The following is a 17,171-nucleotide window of genomic DNA, read 5'->3' on the forward strand; positions in this document are numbered from 1 at the left end:
AATAGTGTGGCATAGATGGCAAGTATAATAGATAAACTCTGAGGATGCTGTACAATTGTCCATACAGGACAACACAGAATCTGATCGAACAAGAAATACAATTACCAGTGCACAGTGTGGTGCAGGGTAGCTTCTGTATGGCCTGTCCATCACAAGGCAATCCTCCATTAAGAGGAGCAGGGTTGGTGCAGCTTCTGGTTCGCTTCTGGAAGCCTCGTCCACAGCGACTGTTACAAGGGGACCACTCTGTCCATGTTGACCAGCCACCGTTTACTGCAGCAAAACACAACAATCATTTAAATGAGTAAAAATGTAAAGACTCATAATAAGCTAAAAGCGATATTAGAATGACTATTCTTGATAATCGTGATGACATTGGACAAAATGTAATGTTTGTTGTTTGTTTTAGAATTGGTTATGGTGTTATGCTTGTGTCATGTAAAGTACTTTGAACTGCATTTTTGCTAAAATGTGCTTTACAAATAATTGGTTCTTTTGTGAACCAATTATTTGTACACACAAAATTACGTCATTTATTGTGCTTTGGCTTTCTCATGGAAGAATGGGTCACTGACAGGGTGATGTAGAGAAATCTTTGAAAAATAATCTGGGAAAAATTAACCTAACAACAAACCTAAAATATTGTTCAGGACAAATAATGAGAACAGTCTGCATGACTGGAAGAAAAATAAAAAGGAATATATATAAAAATATGCTAATTTGTTAACAAATCTAACTTATTCTTTCTTAAAAGGAGTAGCTTATGATAAACAATGCAAGCTTCCAAGAGAAAGAAAACACATCTTCATTTAAGAATACATAATAATATTTAGTCAACTTATTTACTTACTAACATGGTCTATTTATTTTACCCATTTTATATGTACATGTGAAGGCTTACAAACAATATTTCCCTTCAGAATTGTATTATTTTCTATTACCACCATTGTGTTTTAAATATTATGTGCCAAGGACAGTGAAAAAACAAACAAAAACAAAAAAGTCAGTAACAAAAAAATGAGATAGCCAGAAAAACCTGACTCAGGTTAAGGCAGAAAGAGCCAGAAAAAAAACAAAAAAACCCCCCAGAAAATAAGGTTGTCATGTGAAGAGGCAGAGTGGGTTGAGCCTGGAGCTTGGCAGCTTCATCTCTATTTCGTATAAAATGTGCTTATTCCTATTCTAAAGTTAATTAAGATAGAGACACTTATTGCTATTTTCGATTTTCTCTTTACTTCTGACCTCACCTTTTTGTCTTTTATCTATAGCTGTTTAAATCCGTTCCTCCGTATGTTCCTGTGCTTTTTTTTTCTATTTCACCTTGTCAACATTGTCTGCCAAGCCTATATGGCGGTAAGAAGATTGGACCGCAGATTGAACAACCTATTTCTGTAACGATACATCAGTGTCAAACCTCTCTCCATCTCTTGCCGTCTGTATTGAATAGGAAACACAAGCTCAGTTATTTTGATTGAAACACTCCAGAATAAAGTCAGTGTTACATTTGAGATAGACATTCTGTATGTGCATGTGCTTATAACTAGTTTTTTTCTTTTCTATATATGTTAGTTTTTTGTCGCCTCAAAATTTCTTCTATTGTCTTATAAAAGATTGGCATGAGCAAGGAATGATTTTCAGCTCAGAATCGCAAAAGCATCACCTGCAGAACATTGTCTGGAAAACAAACCAACCACATAACCAATCTGTGAAATTCTGGACAGTATTGTATCATTATTTTCTGCATGTTGTTTTCCTGCATGTGTTGCAGGGTAAATGAATATCCAGCACAATTCATTTAGAGCTGAGAGTGCAAACATGCATTTGGTAAGACCCAGTATTTTAATTAAAAATGTGGGACTGGGGAGGAGGGTAATTATGAGTGGGGTAAGTGGTGTTTAATTGGGTGAGGTTAAAGTCAGAGTTTGATGAGAACATGAGGCTAAATAAAAAAAAAAAATGAATTAAAATAAAGAAAAGAGAGGTCAATAAGGATAAAAAAAAGCATTCTAGCATTTTTAAGATAGTGCTAACAATTCTTTAAAACCGTTTCTGTGGTCCAAATACAAGATCTATACAAGCAAGCCTGCAAACTTACCATATACAATAACAGTGGCAGTCGTACTTCGTCTCTTGGCCACAATGTTCTTAGCTACACATGTATAGTTGGCTGTGTCAGACAGACGTGCCTGCTTAATGATCAAGTTGTGATCAATGGTGATATAAAAGTTTCTGTCTTCTGCTGGGTCGATTATTTCTTCATTCTTTAACCACTCCACCTGGGAAACAGAGAAAACAAAAACATCTGTGCAAAAGTTTGAATAAATAAAAACAATAAGTAAAATTGAGCTGATGTGAAAACTTATATATATATATATATATATATACCCATAGGGATACGCCTTTCTGGTAAAAGGACAATAGCTTAAGTAAAAGCTGTAGCTCAAATAATAACCACCAATATGCATTTTGAAATTAAAGTAATTTTTGGGAACATGTGAGCAAACACTGTACAAATGCCCTCTCCTAATATTAATGCAATCACAAAATGTGAACTGTTGCTACTGGCTGTTGCTTCAACCTTTTCAAGTTGAGATAGCTCACGAATCTAACCACTCTGTTGGAAAAGCCTCATCATCAATTTTTAAAATGCAAAGAGGGAATTTTGATTACTAGCATGCTCCAGGATTCTCCTAAGGAATCCATTCATTGCCCTGCAGGCTCTCAACCAAACCAAGCCAACATAATGGCAGCTTTTGCTTTCGTTAACAGATTTTCCCGCTTTAAAGTCACCAGCTGAGATGGCAGGTTCACTTCTCGGATTCCCAGAGGTCTCACAATGAGATACACCATGAAGATCTCCTTTCAGCAATGACTGTCTGCTAACTTACATCACAGCTGCATACTGTAGGAATAGTTTGGTTACTAAATCTGGTTAATTCCTGACAAAAAAAAAAAAAAAAATTCTGGTTCTATGCTTTAAAAAAACCCAGCATTTTATTTTGCCAGAATGCATTGGCTGTAATTTCGACACAATGGCTCTTTACCATGGTGTCCTTAGACTCTATGTATTCACTTTGATAGAGAACATAGTTTGTGTGGTGTTTAGTGCTTCTCTTGCATACTTATGCTTTCCACATAGTCAGCAAGGATGAACGTTTCAAAAATAATTAGATAAAAACAAGGCACACTGACAAGACAATAGAGGTGGGTGAATTTCTCAATTTATTTAATCACAATTCCAAAAGGAATATCATGGAAATAATATAGTCTCATTAGAATCAAACTTAAAACATTTAATTTATAACACTGAAGTTTTAGCCTGTGCAATTATGTAGCCTATGTGATATTTTTTTACTTAAAATTTGCCAACAAAAAAAGTCACATATAAACATTTAATCTTAAAAAAAATCTAATTCTCAATAGAATTTGACTTTTTTATAGTTAAAATAACAAGAATGTCTGTTTTTGTATTGAGTGGATTCTTTAATGTGGAATTCTAAAATTGTGGAGATAAAAAAATGCTTTGAACATATGCTTTCACAAGGTACTTTGGATGAAGGGTAAGACAGCAGTAAACTGTTCTATTTATGAGCCTAATCACATTTCCTGAGTGCTGTATTTACTGGTCCAAACCCTCATAAATTCAGCCCATCCAATCTTTATGGAAGGAACATAAACATTCAAGCTGTGCTATTCAATTCATAGTATTTAATTTCCTCCTCCTTTCACATTAGTAAATGGAAATTTCGGATGCAGACAAAAAAATAATAGTTCTTGTAATTCTTCATGTTTAGTGCCTGCTCAGGTTTGGCAGAGACTTATCCTTCTCAGTTATTCCGGATGCTTCTTTCTCTGATCTATAAAACTCTGGAAGAACACTTTGGTCATGAAACCACTCCAGACCAGAACTGTCAATCTAAAGTAAACTGCAGTGTGACCTTTCAGTTTCCAATAATGCATTCCTTAGTAGTTATAAAATCAGAATCACCTCAGTTCATGAAGCTTGTGCACTAAAACAATAAATTGGACTTTGGTTCGGATTCGAATTTAAAATATAAAAATACAAAAGATGCAATAAAAAATGTTTTTTTCTGCTTGAATGGGGAAAATGTTTGAAATGCCTGTGTCTTGATTGATAAAGGTATTTTATCAGATGGTAGAGGTCAGTTTCAACGTGAGGGAGATCATCGATGGTTTGGCTGAGTGACTTCAGGACATCATATTATTAACTGTTACAATAGCATTTCTCAGGCAAGATACATGTACTATAGTTTAACCAAAGGCCAAAGGCTTATACATTTAATTTAAACAACCTTAAAACCACATTCAATTCCTCTTAAAAAGTGTTTGATTGTTTCCGAAGATAATCTAAATCGTCTACAATATTTTTTATTTACGGCTTTATTGAAATGCTGAAATAAGGTGAATAAAAAGAAAAAGAAAAATGAAGCATGAATTTTTTATGTTTTTCTTCACAATCTGATAATTTAGCTGATCCCTGTGGTAACCTGGGTTTATGCTGGTTGTGAGTTGTTGTGTGATAATGCCCTGAAAATAGCTGCGATTTTTGATGACTTGTGAAGGTTGAAGCCTGTCAGACTGACGTGTGCCCTGGTGGCTTCAGACAAAGGGAACACATGTGGTTGCAATCCTGCCATTACCGGGGCATCATTAGCCACAGCTGGTGTTGGAGTGTGTATGTCAGAGTGGGGGTGCACATTTGCGTGTATGTGTGTGAATGGCAGACGGTGGCTGACTGGATCAAATCAACCCAAAGGGAAAGTGGATATTTGTTGTTTTAACTTTTGCCCCATTTCACCTGTCCCTTTTGCTTTAGAAACACACCACAAGCACAGTTTCATACAGGCACAAGCAAAAGGATAAAAACACAATACTCTTCAACTTCATTTGACATATACCTATATCTATACAACTATATCTAAAAAAGTGATTTGGTTAACTATGCAGTAATTCACAGTCTTTTAATGCCGCTAATTTCTTAATGGATAATTAAAACAGTGGTTTCTGCACTAGTGGGGCGTCATATGCGGTACATATATACGTAAATAAAGCACTAGCAAAGTTGCAAAGATACAAGTCTTTGTAAAAAACGAAATCTGTTTTTTAAATTTCCTTTCTGCTAAATCCAGAGGATCAAACTGTCTATGCTTGAAGATGGAAAAAAAAAGTATAATTCTCAGTAAAACATTTATAGAAAATAATATTTCCCATATAGAATGTGTGGTGAAGAGCAAAAAAAAAAAAAATCTAGATATGTAAATGCTCTCATGGGTTTCAATGTTATCTGGAAAAATGAGGAAACAGAGCGATTTAATGTATTTCACATCTATTGAGATATTGTTCTGTTTGGCAGCCTAACAAAGCCTCAGCTGGAGTGGGAGATAAAAGCAGACCAAGATACAGAGATATATGTATGCTTCCTTTTGTTTGAGCAACAGAAAACGTTTTGAACTGCAAAGCTTCGTGACATATCTGCTGCTCAGAGGAGGAACATCATAGTCACACAGTGTCACTGAGAAAAACACAAAATAAAACTTGCTAAAGAAAACCAAACGGGTAGACCACAGTGCAAGGAGTAAGATAAACAGCAAAGAATATCTATGAGCCAGATGCTAAAATGCGACATGCTTTGTGGAGACACTACAAAGACTCTCATGTGGGAGTTGATAAGAACTCTGAGATACGGGAAAGTGTGGTGGCGAATTCTAACATTAATATTCCATAGCAGCAGTTTCACTGCAAGGGGCATGACAAAACACAAAATCAACTAATTACAACAAAGTGTGATTCTGCAATGAAATCATGGAAAAATTACTGTTCAGCATATTTATTTGTGACTCTGTGTGTTGAGGTGCGTGTGTGTGTGTTCGGGTAATTGAAGTGTTAATATGCATGTTCGTCACTGAGGATTATCCTCTTGATTAACTATATTATCTGGATCCGTATAAGTCTACAGATGAGTGGGTTAAAGAGCTCTCCAAGTGATTAATCAACCAATGTGTGGGTGTTTCCATGTTTTAATCATCCGAAGGACTCCACCTCCTGCTTCAGGAAATGGCGTCACCTTCTTTATTTGCAAAGTGTGTTGGATGGCAGAAAATAAAGCAACTGGAGGGAGATTTGAGACATTTTAGAAATATATAAAAGTAAAAAAAAAAGTACTTATTATCTTAATGACATCAGTTTAACTTTTTGAGAATTAATCTCAAATAAAATCATTAGGGTCAAGTTTATACTTTATTATTTCAAACCAAAATATATTCTTGGGGTTTTGCTTCTTAACCAATGTAAAATGTGTTAAAATAGTTACTGGATATTAACCAGTCAATATTTTTGAGGCATCATATGAATTAAATGACTTTTAGGTATACATCCTGGCAAGCCAGGGTAGCTTTGCAATGTTTTTGCAATTAATATTATATTAGGGTAAAGTTCACCAAACACAACACCAATCACAAAAATGACAGAACAGAAGCCTGTGGCATTTAAATAACATTTGCTTTGCTCACTCCATACTGTTACACTACCAGCAGCAAGTGGAACCATTTATATAAGACAGGATGGGTCCATTGTTGTTTAATATTGTTCACACCAAGCGGGTAGACCACAGTGCAAGGGGTAACATTCATCTGAATGTTACAGCCAAAACCAAGCTTGATAAATTCTTTCATTTTTCTTTCAGGTGTTGGTGAGCTGGGGCAAATTTTTGCTGACATTAGTAGCACCTTGGTGTGATTTTCAATTCATACAACCCATCTGATTTCAGGTTTGACGCGCTGTGTGTTTAGACAGTCTGATTTTAATGACCCTTGAGATTCCATCTCTAAACATTAGAGATGGTTGTGTTAAAATTACTTTACTTTTCAAAATACTCAGAGTAGGCATTTATAATAGACTGGTACTTCTGTTTACACACACAGAAAAACACAAGGTTTGCTTTTTAAATGTATTTTAGCGCTATTAACAATAATTTAATCCACTACTATCGACTCATATTTGAAAGTTTTGCCTTACAGCTTTTATGTGAGGTACATAAAATATAGGGAACCATATGACATTTCCACACACTTTAAGAGATATTATCAATTATTAAAAAGGAAGCAGCCCCATAATCCTTCCTATCCCGGAGCAAGTGTATTCAGATATTTGTGAGCACATCTTGGTCAGATGTCCCATGTGCATTGTTATTGACTGGGAGTGGTACCTATAGCACCATTACCATAATTGCTTTACTTGTTTCTATTATCAAACATTCACATTTTCTGGTTTACTCACAAGAAAACCACACAAACGTAACAAAATCACCACAGGCAAGTCAGTCAAATCAGCAGCAGATACAGCAACACAGATTAAAAACAGACCAAAGAGACATAAATGTAAGAAACAAAAACATAAAAATACAGAAAGATGAAATAAAGGCAGTGTGAGCCATGGGCAAATAGAAAAGGATAATAGTTAAGAGACAGAAGGAAGCAGAAAGTGAGAGCAGCTGGAAGGAAACACATTGAGGAGGGAATTGATACAGGCATCAGCAGGGTTAGAGGAAACGACAGAATGAGAGATGGGTCTTGGCAGAGAAGACCATCTATCTTTCTCTTCTGCTGCCATCAGCTTTCTTGACACAAACCCAGACAATTGGCCATAACTGTCCGCATGTGCTTATCTGTGGATAATAACAACATACACACACAGAAAAACACAAACACCACCTACACCCTGATGTGTTGCTAAGTAGAATAGTAATCAAGCTATTCATTAGCGCAGTAACAAAGGCCATTACTGGCTAATCAACGATCTTCAAACTCAATCGAGAAAAGCTAATAGAAATTTAATCCAACAGTGCGCCTGGCAGTGGAGGAGGTTTGTGTGTGAGGGTGTGTCTGTGTTGATATTAGACAAAATAGTTAGCCTATTCTTGTGGCTTTAAACAATTAACATAGAGTATTAGAATACTGAAATAATACCACATATATATATATATATATATATATATATATATATATATATATATATATATATATATATATATATATATATATATATATATATATATATAAAAAACCAGGTTAATAACTACAGTCAAGCTTTGTGTGACTTGATCTTACAGAATGCTGCTCAGTAAAAATTCATCCAACATTCAACCAGCATTATTGGCATGTAGAACAAGCATGCATGACAAAATGAAATATACTACCAAGTAGTCCTTAGTGATTAGTTATTTTGCCCTCACTGACATTCTCATTGTTTACCTACACTTACTGATCTGTCAAAGGAAGCTTTAATCAGAGGAGCAGCCAAGAGCACAATTGTAATTGCAGGAGCTGCAGAGATCCGCAGCTCCGAAGGATGAAAGAAAACCAGTTGGAAGCAACAAACATGTTAAAATTAATGTGAAGGTTAACCTTCAATAAGAACGTCGAATGCGGTGAACATCGAAGCATATTCATGTGTCAGAAAAGAATAATCTGAGGAAAGACTTGAGAGTGGGGTTCAGGTTTGCTCTCTTTTGCATATGACAGAGTGAGCTACTAGAAAAGTTTTGATAGCTTTTTGAAGGATACAAAACCAAAAAGAAAACAGAAATGGAGAAGCATGAAGCTACAACTTATATTGCCTCTATGCTAGAATTTTAAGTGAAATTTAAGAGTTAACATGAAAATAAAAAACTCAAACCATTTTGATTTCACTGTAATATTTGTCATAAAGAAGAATGAGAAAAAAATATATCAAAAAAGCTTAAGATGATGTCTTTCATTCCACCTGAATTACGTTTTACTTTGTGTTGGTCAATAAAATCCCATTAAAATGCAATTAAGTTAAGGGTTGTGACATGACAAAATGTGAAAATGGTATAAATACTTTTGCAAGGGACTGTAGATTATTTTAAACCCTCGTTTCAAGTGATAGTTCTACAATTATACTTCTAGTGGTCTTTTATCTGCACATCTGGATTTTACATAATACAGCCTGATGTACAAATATTAAAAATTCAGCTTCTGTGTGAATCTTTAAGCATCACCTCCTAAGTAGTGTAATTTACAACTGTACAAGTAGTAACTATTGATTTAATAAAGCAAGCTGAAACAAATGCGATTTGAAGGGAACACATAGTGTGTGTGTAGGTGTGTGTGTGTTCATTCTCTTTTATTCACTTCCTCCAATTCGAACATTAAACCTTCTAGTTGGCAGCGTTCTAGGAAATACAAATGGCCACATTTTTGTGCCAAGAGGACCTTGCTTAATTGTCCTTTCAACTTTAAGATCTGTACAACACACCCTCATCCCAACACCATGTTTCTTCCTAACAGCACTTTTTCCACATAAATCTAATTTCCTTTTCATCCACTCCACCATAAACTACAATTTCCAAACATTGCCTTTCCAATAAAGATTTTGTTTATGTAGAAGGAACATTTAACAATAAGAGTAAGAGTAGGGCAGTCTGCGTTTAGGCTCCAAACAAAAGCACCATGCTTAATAATTGAACAAATGATTTAAAGAACAAATAAGGCAGCAAATAAAGCCCTTTCTCAAGCATAAGTGTGGCAAGCTGACACAAGCACATAACCAGATGTGTAGAGACAAGATTTTGTAAAATTATGTCAAACACAGTCACAAGAAAACAGACTGTATTTAAGATAAAATGTCAACATTTGTGCTGGAACCTATAACACTTGGTTTGAATAATCAATGCATCACTTCCATTGTGTGATGCGGGCTCTCCAGCACACATCACACACATCCACCAACATTATATTTGTACCATTTCACATCACTGTCTTAATTGGCCATATGTCCTGGTGTTTCCGTCTGCGTCTTCTCCACGCTTGGGAGGTGATTAGGACAGTTCTGCTGCCCAGTGCTTCTGTGGGGAATTCACTGCAGCCAGCAACACCACAGCAATACATTACACACTGTGAGTGGCCAGACTGGCAGATTGTGCAGGTTAACATAAGGTCACTATGGATATATATGGGACTCAAGGCGGAGAAGTATGTTTGCCTGTAGGTGTGTGAATGTGTGTGTGTGCGTGTGTGTGTGTGTGTCAACATGGGATTTCAGAAGTTCTGACAGCTTAATTAATTAGATCCAAGCAAGTGACATAAAGACCCAATTAACCGTGCTGACATAACTGGGTTGCCATCAACAATAACCCCTTAATGAAGTTCTGGAAAAACATATCAGATGAAAACTAGTTCAGAGTAGGAGTGGATATCTTTTTTCACGTTTTTAAGCATTTATATGTTGAACAATGACAAAAAGGAACGCATAGTAACTTTCCCTTATCCCATTACAATTGTAAACTTCAATAGACTAACTCAACGCACACCATACATGTGAAGTTAAAGAAACATTATACGTGGTTCTCGTTTTTCTTTTACAAATCAAAATCTAAACAGTGCAGGTGTATTTGTCTTCAACACTTCTGGATTATGTCTCTACCAGCTTTTCACATACAAACTGAATTTTTTTTCCTGTTGTTCTTGCAAAATATTTCAAGTTCAATCAGATTCAATGTATAGCACTTGTGAAAATCAGTCTTGCTAATCATTCTCACCCAGAGTTAGGGCAATACTTTGACTGGGCAATTCTAGCACATGGATTAGTTTTTTTTCCTACACCACTCCATTGTAGCTCTGTACCGTAAAAATAGTTCTAACTTTCTAAAAACTGTGACAAGTTTCCCTGCTTACACTGGAGACTGGCATCCCAAAAGCATACCACCTAAGAGTTTTATTATGAAAAAGATGTTTTAAGAGTGATGTGTCATTATACTTTTCTTCCAAACATTGTTTTTTGTATATAAAACAAAAGTTAAATTTAACCATAGCAAACACCATATCATTGTGTTGGCTGTGCCCTCTATGTAACTTGTGGCAAACTTTACGTCTTATGAACTCCAACTTCAAAAATGGTTTCCTTCTTGCCAGAATTACACTGTTGGCAAATTTAACCAATGCACACTTAATAGTTGTCCTGGAAACAAATTCAAGCATGTACTTTGTGAACCCCTGTTTTTGGTTGATTGAACAGTGCTCCATAAAATACTGTAAGATTTGGACAATGTTTTATAATCTAAGCTTCCCCTAAACTTCTTCATGTTTTTGTCTATCTTGTATGTATTTTGATCCGTACGATCCAGTAAATATTATCCAAAAACAAAAATCTTGGAGGCATTCCAGGAACAGGTGCATTTATTGTGAGATTTATTTTATAGGAATCAGAGAGAAGAGATTGCATGCTAATATGTGGCACGTTTTTTTTTCATTTGTTAAAAGTTTTTGCAAATAAAATTTTCCTTCCACCTAACAACCATGGACTATTTTTATTAATTGCAAAACAAATCCTAACAAAATATATTAATATTTGTAGTTGGAAACTAAGACATGTACTACAGCATACAGTATTTGAAATTGTGTTTCGAACTGTTTTTACAAGCCTATGGTCTCTAGCTGACTAAACATATTCAAATTAAGGTACACTGCAGATGAAATATTTTATGTCTTCTTTGCAGGTAGAAGACATATTATATATGATGTGTATCAGAGAGTAGGAAATACTCTCCAAGGTGTCCAGTACAGACAGAATCAGGACACAAGAGGACGCCTATTTGGACTGAGACAGCTTAACAGAGAGCTATTTATAACCTACTATTCTGCTGCAACGTGGTACAAGTGATGATGTATGACTTGCATGTATGATACATGAGCGTTATGTTACTCAGCTGTGACTTTTTTTGTTCTTGAGTATTTTCACACTGCATAATTTATTATGCAACACCCAGGCATGCACTTTTTAAGGACTAACAAAACTTACCTGTGCCATGTTTACCTGAAATCTAACCAAGGTACATAAGAAGATGGCTAACAGAGGCATAAAGGGAAGTAGCTCAGCACTAAAGGAGGTCACAGATGTTCTGAACAGATAGCTTACATCGGTCTCTCCAGAGTGCACACAAACACACATGTGCACATGCCTACTCATACACTCCACCGTGTTACCACTGAGATTTAACACAGGTGCAGATGCTTCATAGTGATCTATTAGACTCACCCTCTACCATCAACATTCAAGAGTGGAGAGGTGAAAAGATGGATGGGGAACAATCTCTAGAGAGTGTTGGAAAAAGAAAAGGTATTTCCACAGCAATGCTGAAGTAGGAAAAGAGAGAGAGAGAGAGAGAGTAGGTGAGGCTGTGATAATGGTGAAGGGGGAAGAGGAAACAAGAGTCAGATAACTGTGGGTGATCCATTAAAAGTAAGTTGACAATGTCAACAGATAGGGAGAGCAAGTAAGGAAGGATGGGACAGAGAGGGAGCAATGGCAAAAAAGACTGCAAAGGAATAAAAACAGAAAAGTGAAAATATAAAGAAAATGTACAAAAGACAGATGCGTTATTTCTATAGCATGTCAGGAACTGGGAAGAGAAAGAGCAGAAAAAGATGGAGTGGTAAAAGGGTGGAAAAGGGAGTAGAAAGGCTAGCTGTGGAAGAAATGCTGAAGTAATTTATTAGGCTTCCAGGCTTGGGAAAACAACAGCAGGAAAGTAAAAGTCATGTGAGGAATGCAAAGGCGAGAGCTAAGGTGATGGTGTAGAAAAAAAATCAGCAAGACAATGAATGTAGGTGAGAGTAGTAATTTACACTACAACGCACGTGTTAAAAAAGTGTGTGTGAAAATGTGTGTGAGCATGAAATATCCAACACCAGCTTTTGCTAATTTTTCCAACTCATTTCTTCACGAGGAGGAGCCAGGCATTACATGGTGGAACTACCACTGTGGAAGATTGATTGATGGTCTGTCCTTTGGAGACATGGTGCAGGTGGTTGGTGAGTTAATGGGAAAAAGATGTGCAGGAAGCACAAAAAAGAAGCGTAGACTCATGACTTAGAAATGGAAGTTAGAAAAGCATGAAAAAGACCACAAAAGACTGTGTAAGAATGACAAAAGCCACTGTGGCTGATACAGAGGATGATCCTGGTCCGTTGGGTGAATTACATGACTCATGTGGAAACTAATCCAAAGTATTTTTTAAATGTTTAGGGCACAAGCTATTTAAGAACACAATAAATATGACACCAGGGGTTTGCTGTCAATACAGACATAAAGGCAGATGAGCCTTACCTGTGAATCTAGGAAGCAGAGACAAATTTCTCCAATGGATCGTTAAAATACAGAAAAAACTGAGACTCTTTTTTTAATATTCTGAATTTCCTCATCATTGCTTTCTATCCTATCTTCAAGTTCTCATGTTCAACACCCGAGGGCCTGCTGGGTTTATGACTGTTTACAAAACGTGCAATTAATTTGTTTTAAAACCAAATATTGATGGAGAACGAAGAAAGCCGAACAGCCTCTACACTGATACACAGAACCATGCAAAATAACTAATGAGAAAACCTTTTTACACAAAATATTCACTTTCTGGGAAAACAGCACTGATGGGTTAAGATGGGGGTGTTTGGGTGGTAAAAATGGAAAATAAAGCCCTTGACTCAAATCAGGAAAAGACAAGTCGCAAAAACACACAACTCCACTCAACGCCTCAGACATGTCAAGGGAACATTTTCCCAAACGGACACCGACCCAGTAACAGCTGGAATTAAAATCAACACCTAAAAAACCATCAGGTAAAAGTTCAAAAGGGAGCCACTTTGAGCTTGTCATAGAGGGAATAAAAGTTTGTAATATAAAAAGATTAAACTTACAAAAATCTACTGACAACTGACTTATTTGTTACTTTTTATCTTTAGGTAGTTCTTGCACTTGAATTTAATATACTTTAAAAGGAATTATAAGTGGACCATTACTTATAATGATCCACCTGCAGACAGCTGTAGAAAGTTTATTAAGCACTAAATATTATTTACTGACCAATTTATATGCTACAGATTCTTTGAACTTAACACAATCCTACAAAAACCTTTTATTACAGTTTTGGGAATTTTGTTAGGCCTGTCATAGTCATCATTTTACCTAGAACTTTTCTCCTGCAGCAGTGAACAAGTGTTAAAATGACTGACAAGTTACTAAATTATAGAACAGCCTTGTGCAGACTCATGGGTCAGTGCAGTGAAAGTTTTCATGTCTCTGCTCTCTGTATTTATGTCCATGCTGTTTTGCGCCTTTGGACAATGATGTATTTTGCCTTTTCTACTGAGCTCTCTTGTTCCCTAAGAAGTAAAACAAGAATGTTCACAAAGGAATGAAAGAGAGTTTGTAAATCTCAGCTGATGCATAATTCATAACAGTCTCAAAAATAAGAAAACTTGTTTAGGCTGCATTTCATATAAAATAGATTAAAACTTCCAAATGAGACTAATTCAATGTGACACAGGGCACATTGATTGAATCTTTATTCATGTATTTTTAAGTCAATAATTTCATCTTTGATGTAGACCTGCATTCAACAAGATTGCCTTACCAGGTGACATATTTAAAATCACATATTCAATGCAAACATTAAACTACTAAATAAAGACAGTTAAGAGAGAAGAACTATGTGAAAAAGAGATTAAGATAAAAATTGAAAAAAAAAAAACATAAATGAAAACTCCTCAAACTACTTAATGGACTTCATTAAACTTATCAAAACAGAGATATAAACATGATGAAGAAGCTCTTAACTAAATTTTAAACAGCAAATTGAAAAAGACTAACCAATAAGTAAAAGAACGAGGAAAAAAGTCACCAAACACAATCTAAAGGAACATTTTCAAACTATTAAACTTGCTAGTCAGGGTGTTACAGCACTAAGTACTGACCATGATGAAAAGTCTGCAGCCAGGCAGTTTCTAAAAGCACCTTTTGTTCCTGCATAGGGTTTTGGGGAAGCAGGGAAAACCCACAGTCTATTCCATTGGCCCAAACACAGTTTACGCCCTGGAAACATGACCAGCTGGAAACAGGTCTAACACAGCAACAGAAAACTATCCACACTCAAGCTCTATGTTTGTATATGTCAAAGCTGATTCACTGTAAAGTGTAGGAGTTCTGATGACACTCCATAATCATTAGAGCATGAAGAGGCTCTGAGCTGCTTGGGGGCATGCTAATCCTTTTTAATTGACTCTCAAACTCTCCAGTGTTATTAAAACCACCCAATAACAAAATCAGCTTTGCTTTATTAGCTTGGTCAGATGAATTATTTGAGACCATCCTGTTCATTTGTGTTGCATTCTTCAATTCATTTACTATTCATGAATGAATGAGAACTAACCTGAAGAGAAATATCTTACTTTTCCACACCAACAGACCTTTTTATCCTAGTTTTTCTAAAATAAATTAATTGTACACCAGAAGAAAAATAAAACTGACCACAAAGAATTGAGATTCTACTCAGAGTGCTACAAGAAAGCATCCACACCTCTTCACCTTAGGCAATAAAATCAATTTGATGATGATTTTTCAATTCTCTGCACACAATATCTCATAATGTCAATGCAAAAATAGGTTTCTATAAAGATGTGTAATTTTATTGTTAAAAGCTTGGTGATGCATAGCACTTGGAGTTCTGACAAGAGAAGCTTCTCTAATCATAAAAATCTTCAGGATAATTATGCTAACATTCTATTGAATTAAATCTTGCAAAGAAAAATGCCTTTCAGACTTCAATAACCAAAAGCACTTCACAAATGTATTAGAGAGGTCTTTGTATCATTTTGCCACAAATATGGATCAGAAAGTAGCAGAGCACCACATGGATTGGTGGCTTCTCAGCAGAATATTACTGTACCAATGTTTCACATGTGGTGCCATCAGACACAGATACTTTTCAAAATCAAGCGAGAATAAAAACATTAATTGCACTGATGATAACCTCCTTTTATAATTCACTTAAGATTACGTTAGCGAATGATGATGTGATGTGAATGAAATGCAATTAATTGGCAGCAATTATTTAAAGCCCAGGCTTATTAAAATTTTTTTCAATCCTGGTCTCAGATGAGGAATTTACTGTCAAGTGGATAAGTATATAAAATTATCTCTCAATTTCTACCAGAAGCCTAATTACTGTTTGATGTTCATTTCATCCTCTATAACAAATCAACTTGTGCTAAAAACTCTCACACAAATTACAAATTGAAAAGCCTTTTTTGTTGTCCAAGAAGCGTTACAAGGTCTAAGAACTTCCCAAGCTCAACAGAACAGGAACACATTTTGTTATTTGACAACTCTACACGGAGAGTCAAAACAGTGTGCACATTCATCTGTGACAACACTGTCAGGATTGCCAAGGGCAACAGGGGTAGCTGCAGTACACTCTATGTAGTCATGTCACTTCTCAGATTTGTCTCAAACTATGTCAAGACAGACAAGAGGGAGGGAAAAAACTAAGACATTATGAGAATGACAGAGAGGCAGAACATTCTAAAAAATCACAAGCAAGACAGGTAAACAACATAAGATACAGAAAGACAGAAATAGTAATTGAGAGAAATGAAAAAAAGATATTCAGAAGTACAAATTTAGTCACACAGAGAACTTGTAGCTGCAGCTCGAGTATTGAATTTAGTGAAAAAAAAAATAATGATTGAAAAAAAGCCTCTTTAACATGTTTGAAAGAGATTAGGCCAAAGACACACAATCGCACCAAACCCCAAAAAAGCTTTTGAGCAGGTAATGAGAGGGAAAAGATTGGGACCTTCTAATTTGAGAGTGTGCTGGGAGGGTGAGGTGATGAGGGGGATCCACACAAATGCCTTCATTATACCTTGCTGACATACTTCTGAGTGAAGCACCCACTCAACCCTCAATCTACACACACACAAAAAACATCCTTTCTTCAAAACAACTCAAACCTCAGACCACAGAGAGCTGAAAGAGTGAATGATCATTGGCCTGCATATTTCCTGCCCACTTCAAGTAGCGAAAGAAAAAAATAACGTGAGTTAAGTTGTCAGTAAAGGACAAAATACAGAGTGCCTCTATAACGGGAAGTTTCCATCTTTGTATTTTAATTGATAGTTCCTGGAAGTGGTCTAGCTGATGGACATATTTAATGTAAGTGCTGTGATTGGAGTCAACATAAGAGAAAAAAATAGCTTCTACATTTATTGCAAATGCAGTACCATCTTTTCAAAGGTATTTGCGACACAGAAACATACTTTTGAAGACAAGCGGATCATATTTTAAAGCACAGACATATG

At 35.8% G+C, this 17,171-nt stretch overlaps 1 protein-coding gene across 3 annotated transcripts in view; it reads right to left on the reverse strand.

Moving 5' to 3' along the window:
* The window catches only part of LOC122827889 (netrin receptor UNC5C-like), a 193,340-nt gene that overhangs the window by 41,272 nt on the left and 134,897 nt on the right, over positions 1-17,171 (reverse strand). For all 3 annotated transcript variants that reach the window (XM_044110982.1, XM_044110983.1, XM_044110981.1), the window contains exons 6-7: positions 2,096-2,276; positions 106-273 (exon numbers count right to left, since the gene is read on the reverse strand). In XM_044110982.1, the coding sequence (XP_043966917.1) occupies positions 106-273; positions 2,096-2,276 (349 nt within the window). The remainder of the gene's footprint in view (positions 1-105; positions 274-2,095; positions 2,277-17,171) is intronic.

Source organism: Gambusia affinis, linkage group LG03 (genome assembly GCF_019740435.1).
Source record: "Gambusia affinis linkage group LG03, SWU_Gaff_1.0, whole genome shotgun sequence".
Taxonomy (NCBI): Eukaryota; Metazoa; Chordata; class Actinopteri; order Cyprinodontiformes; family Poeciliidae; genus Gambusia; species Gambusia affinis.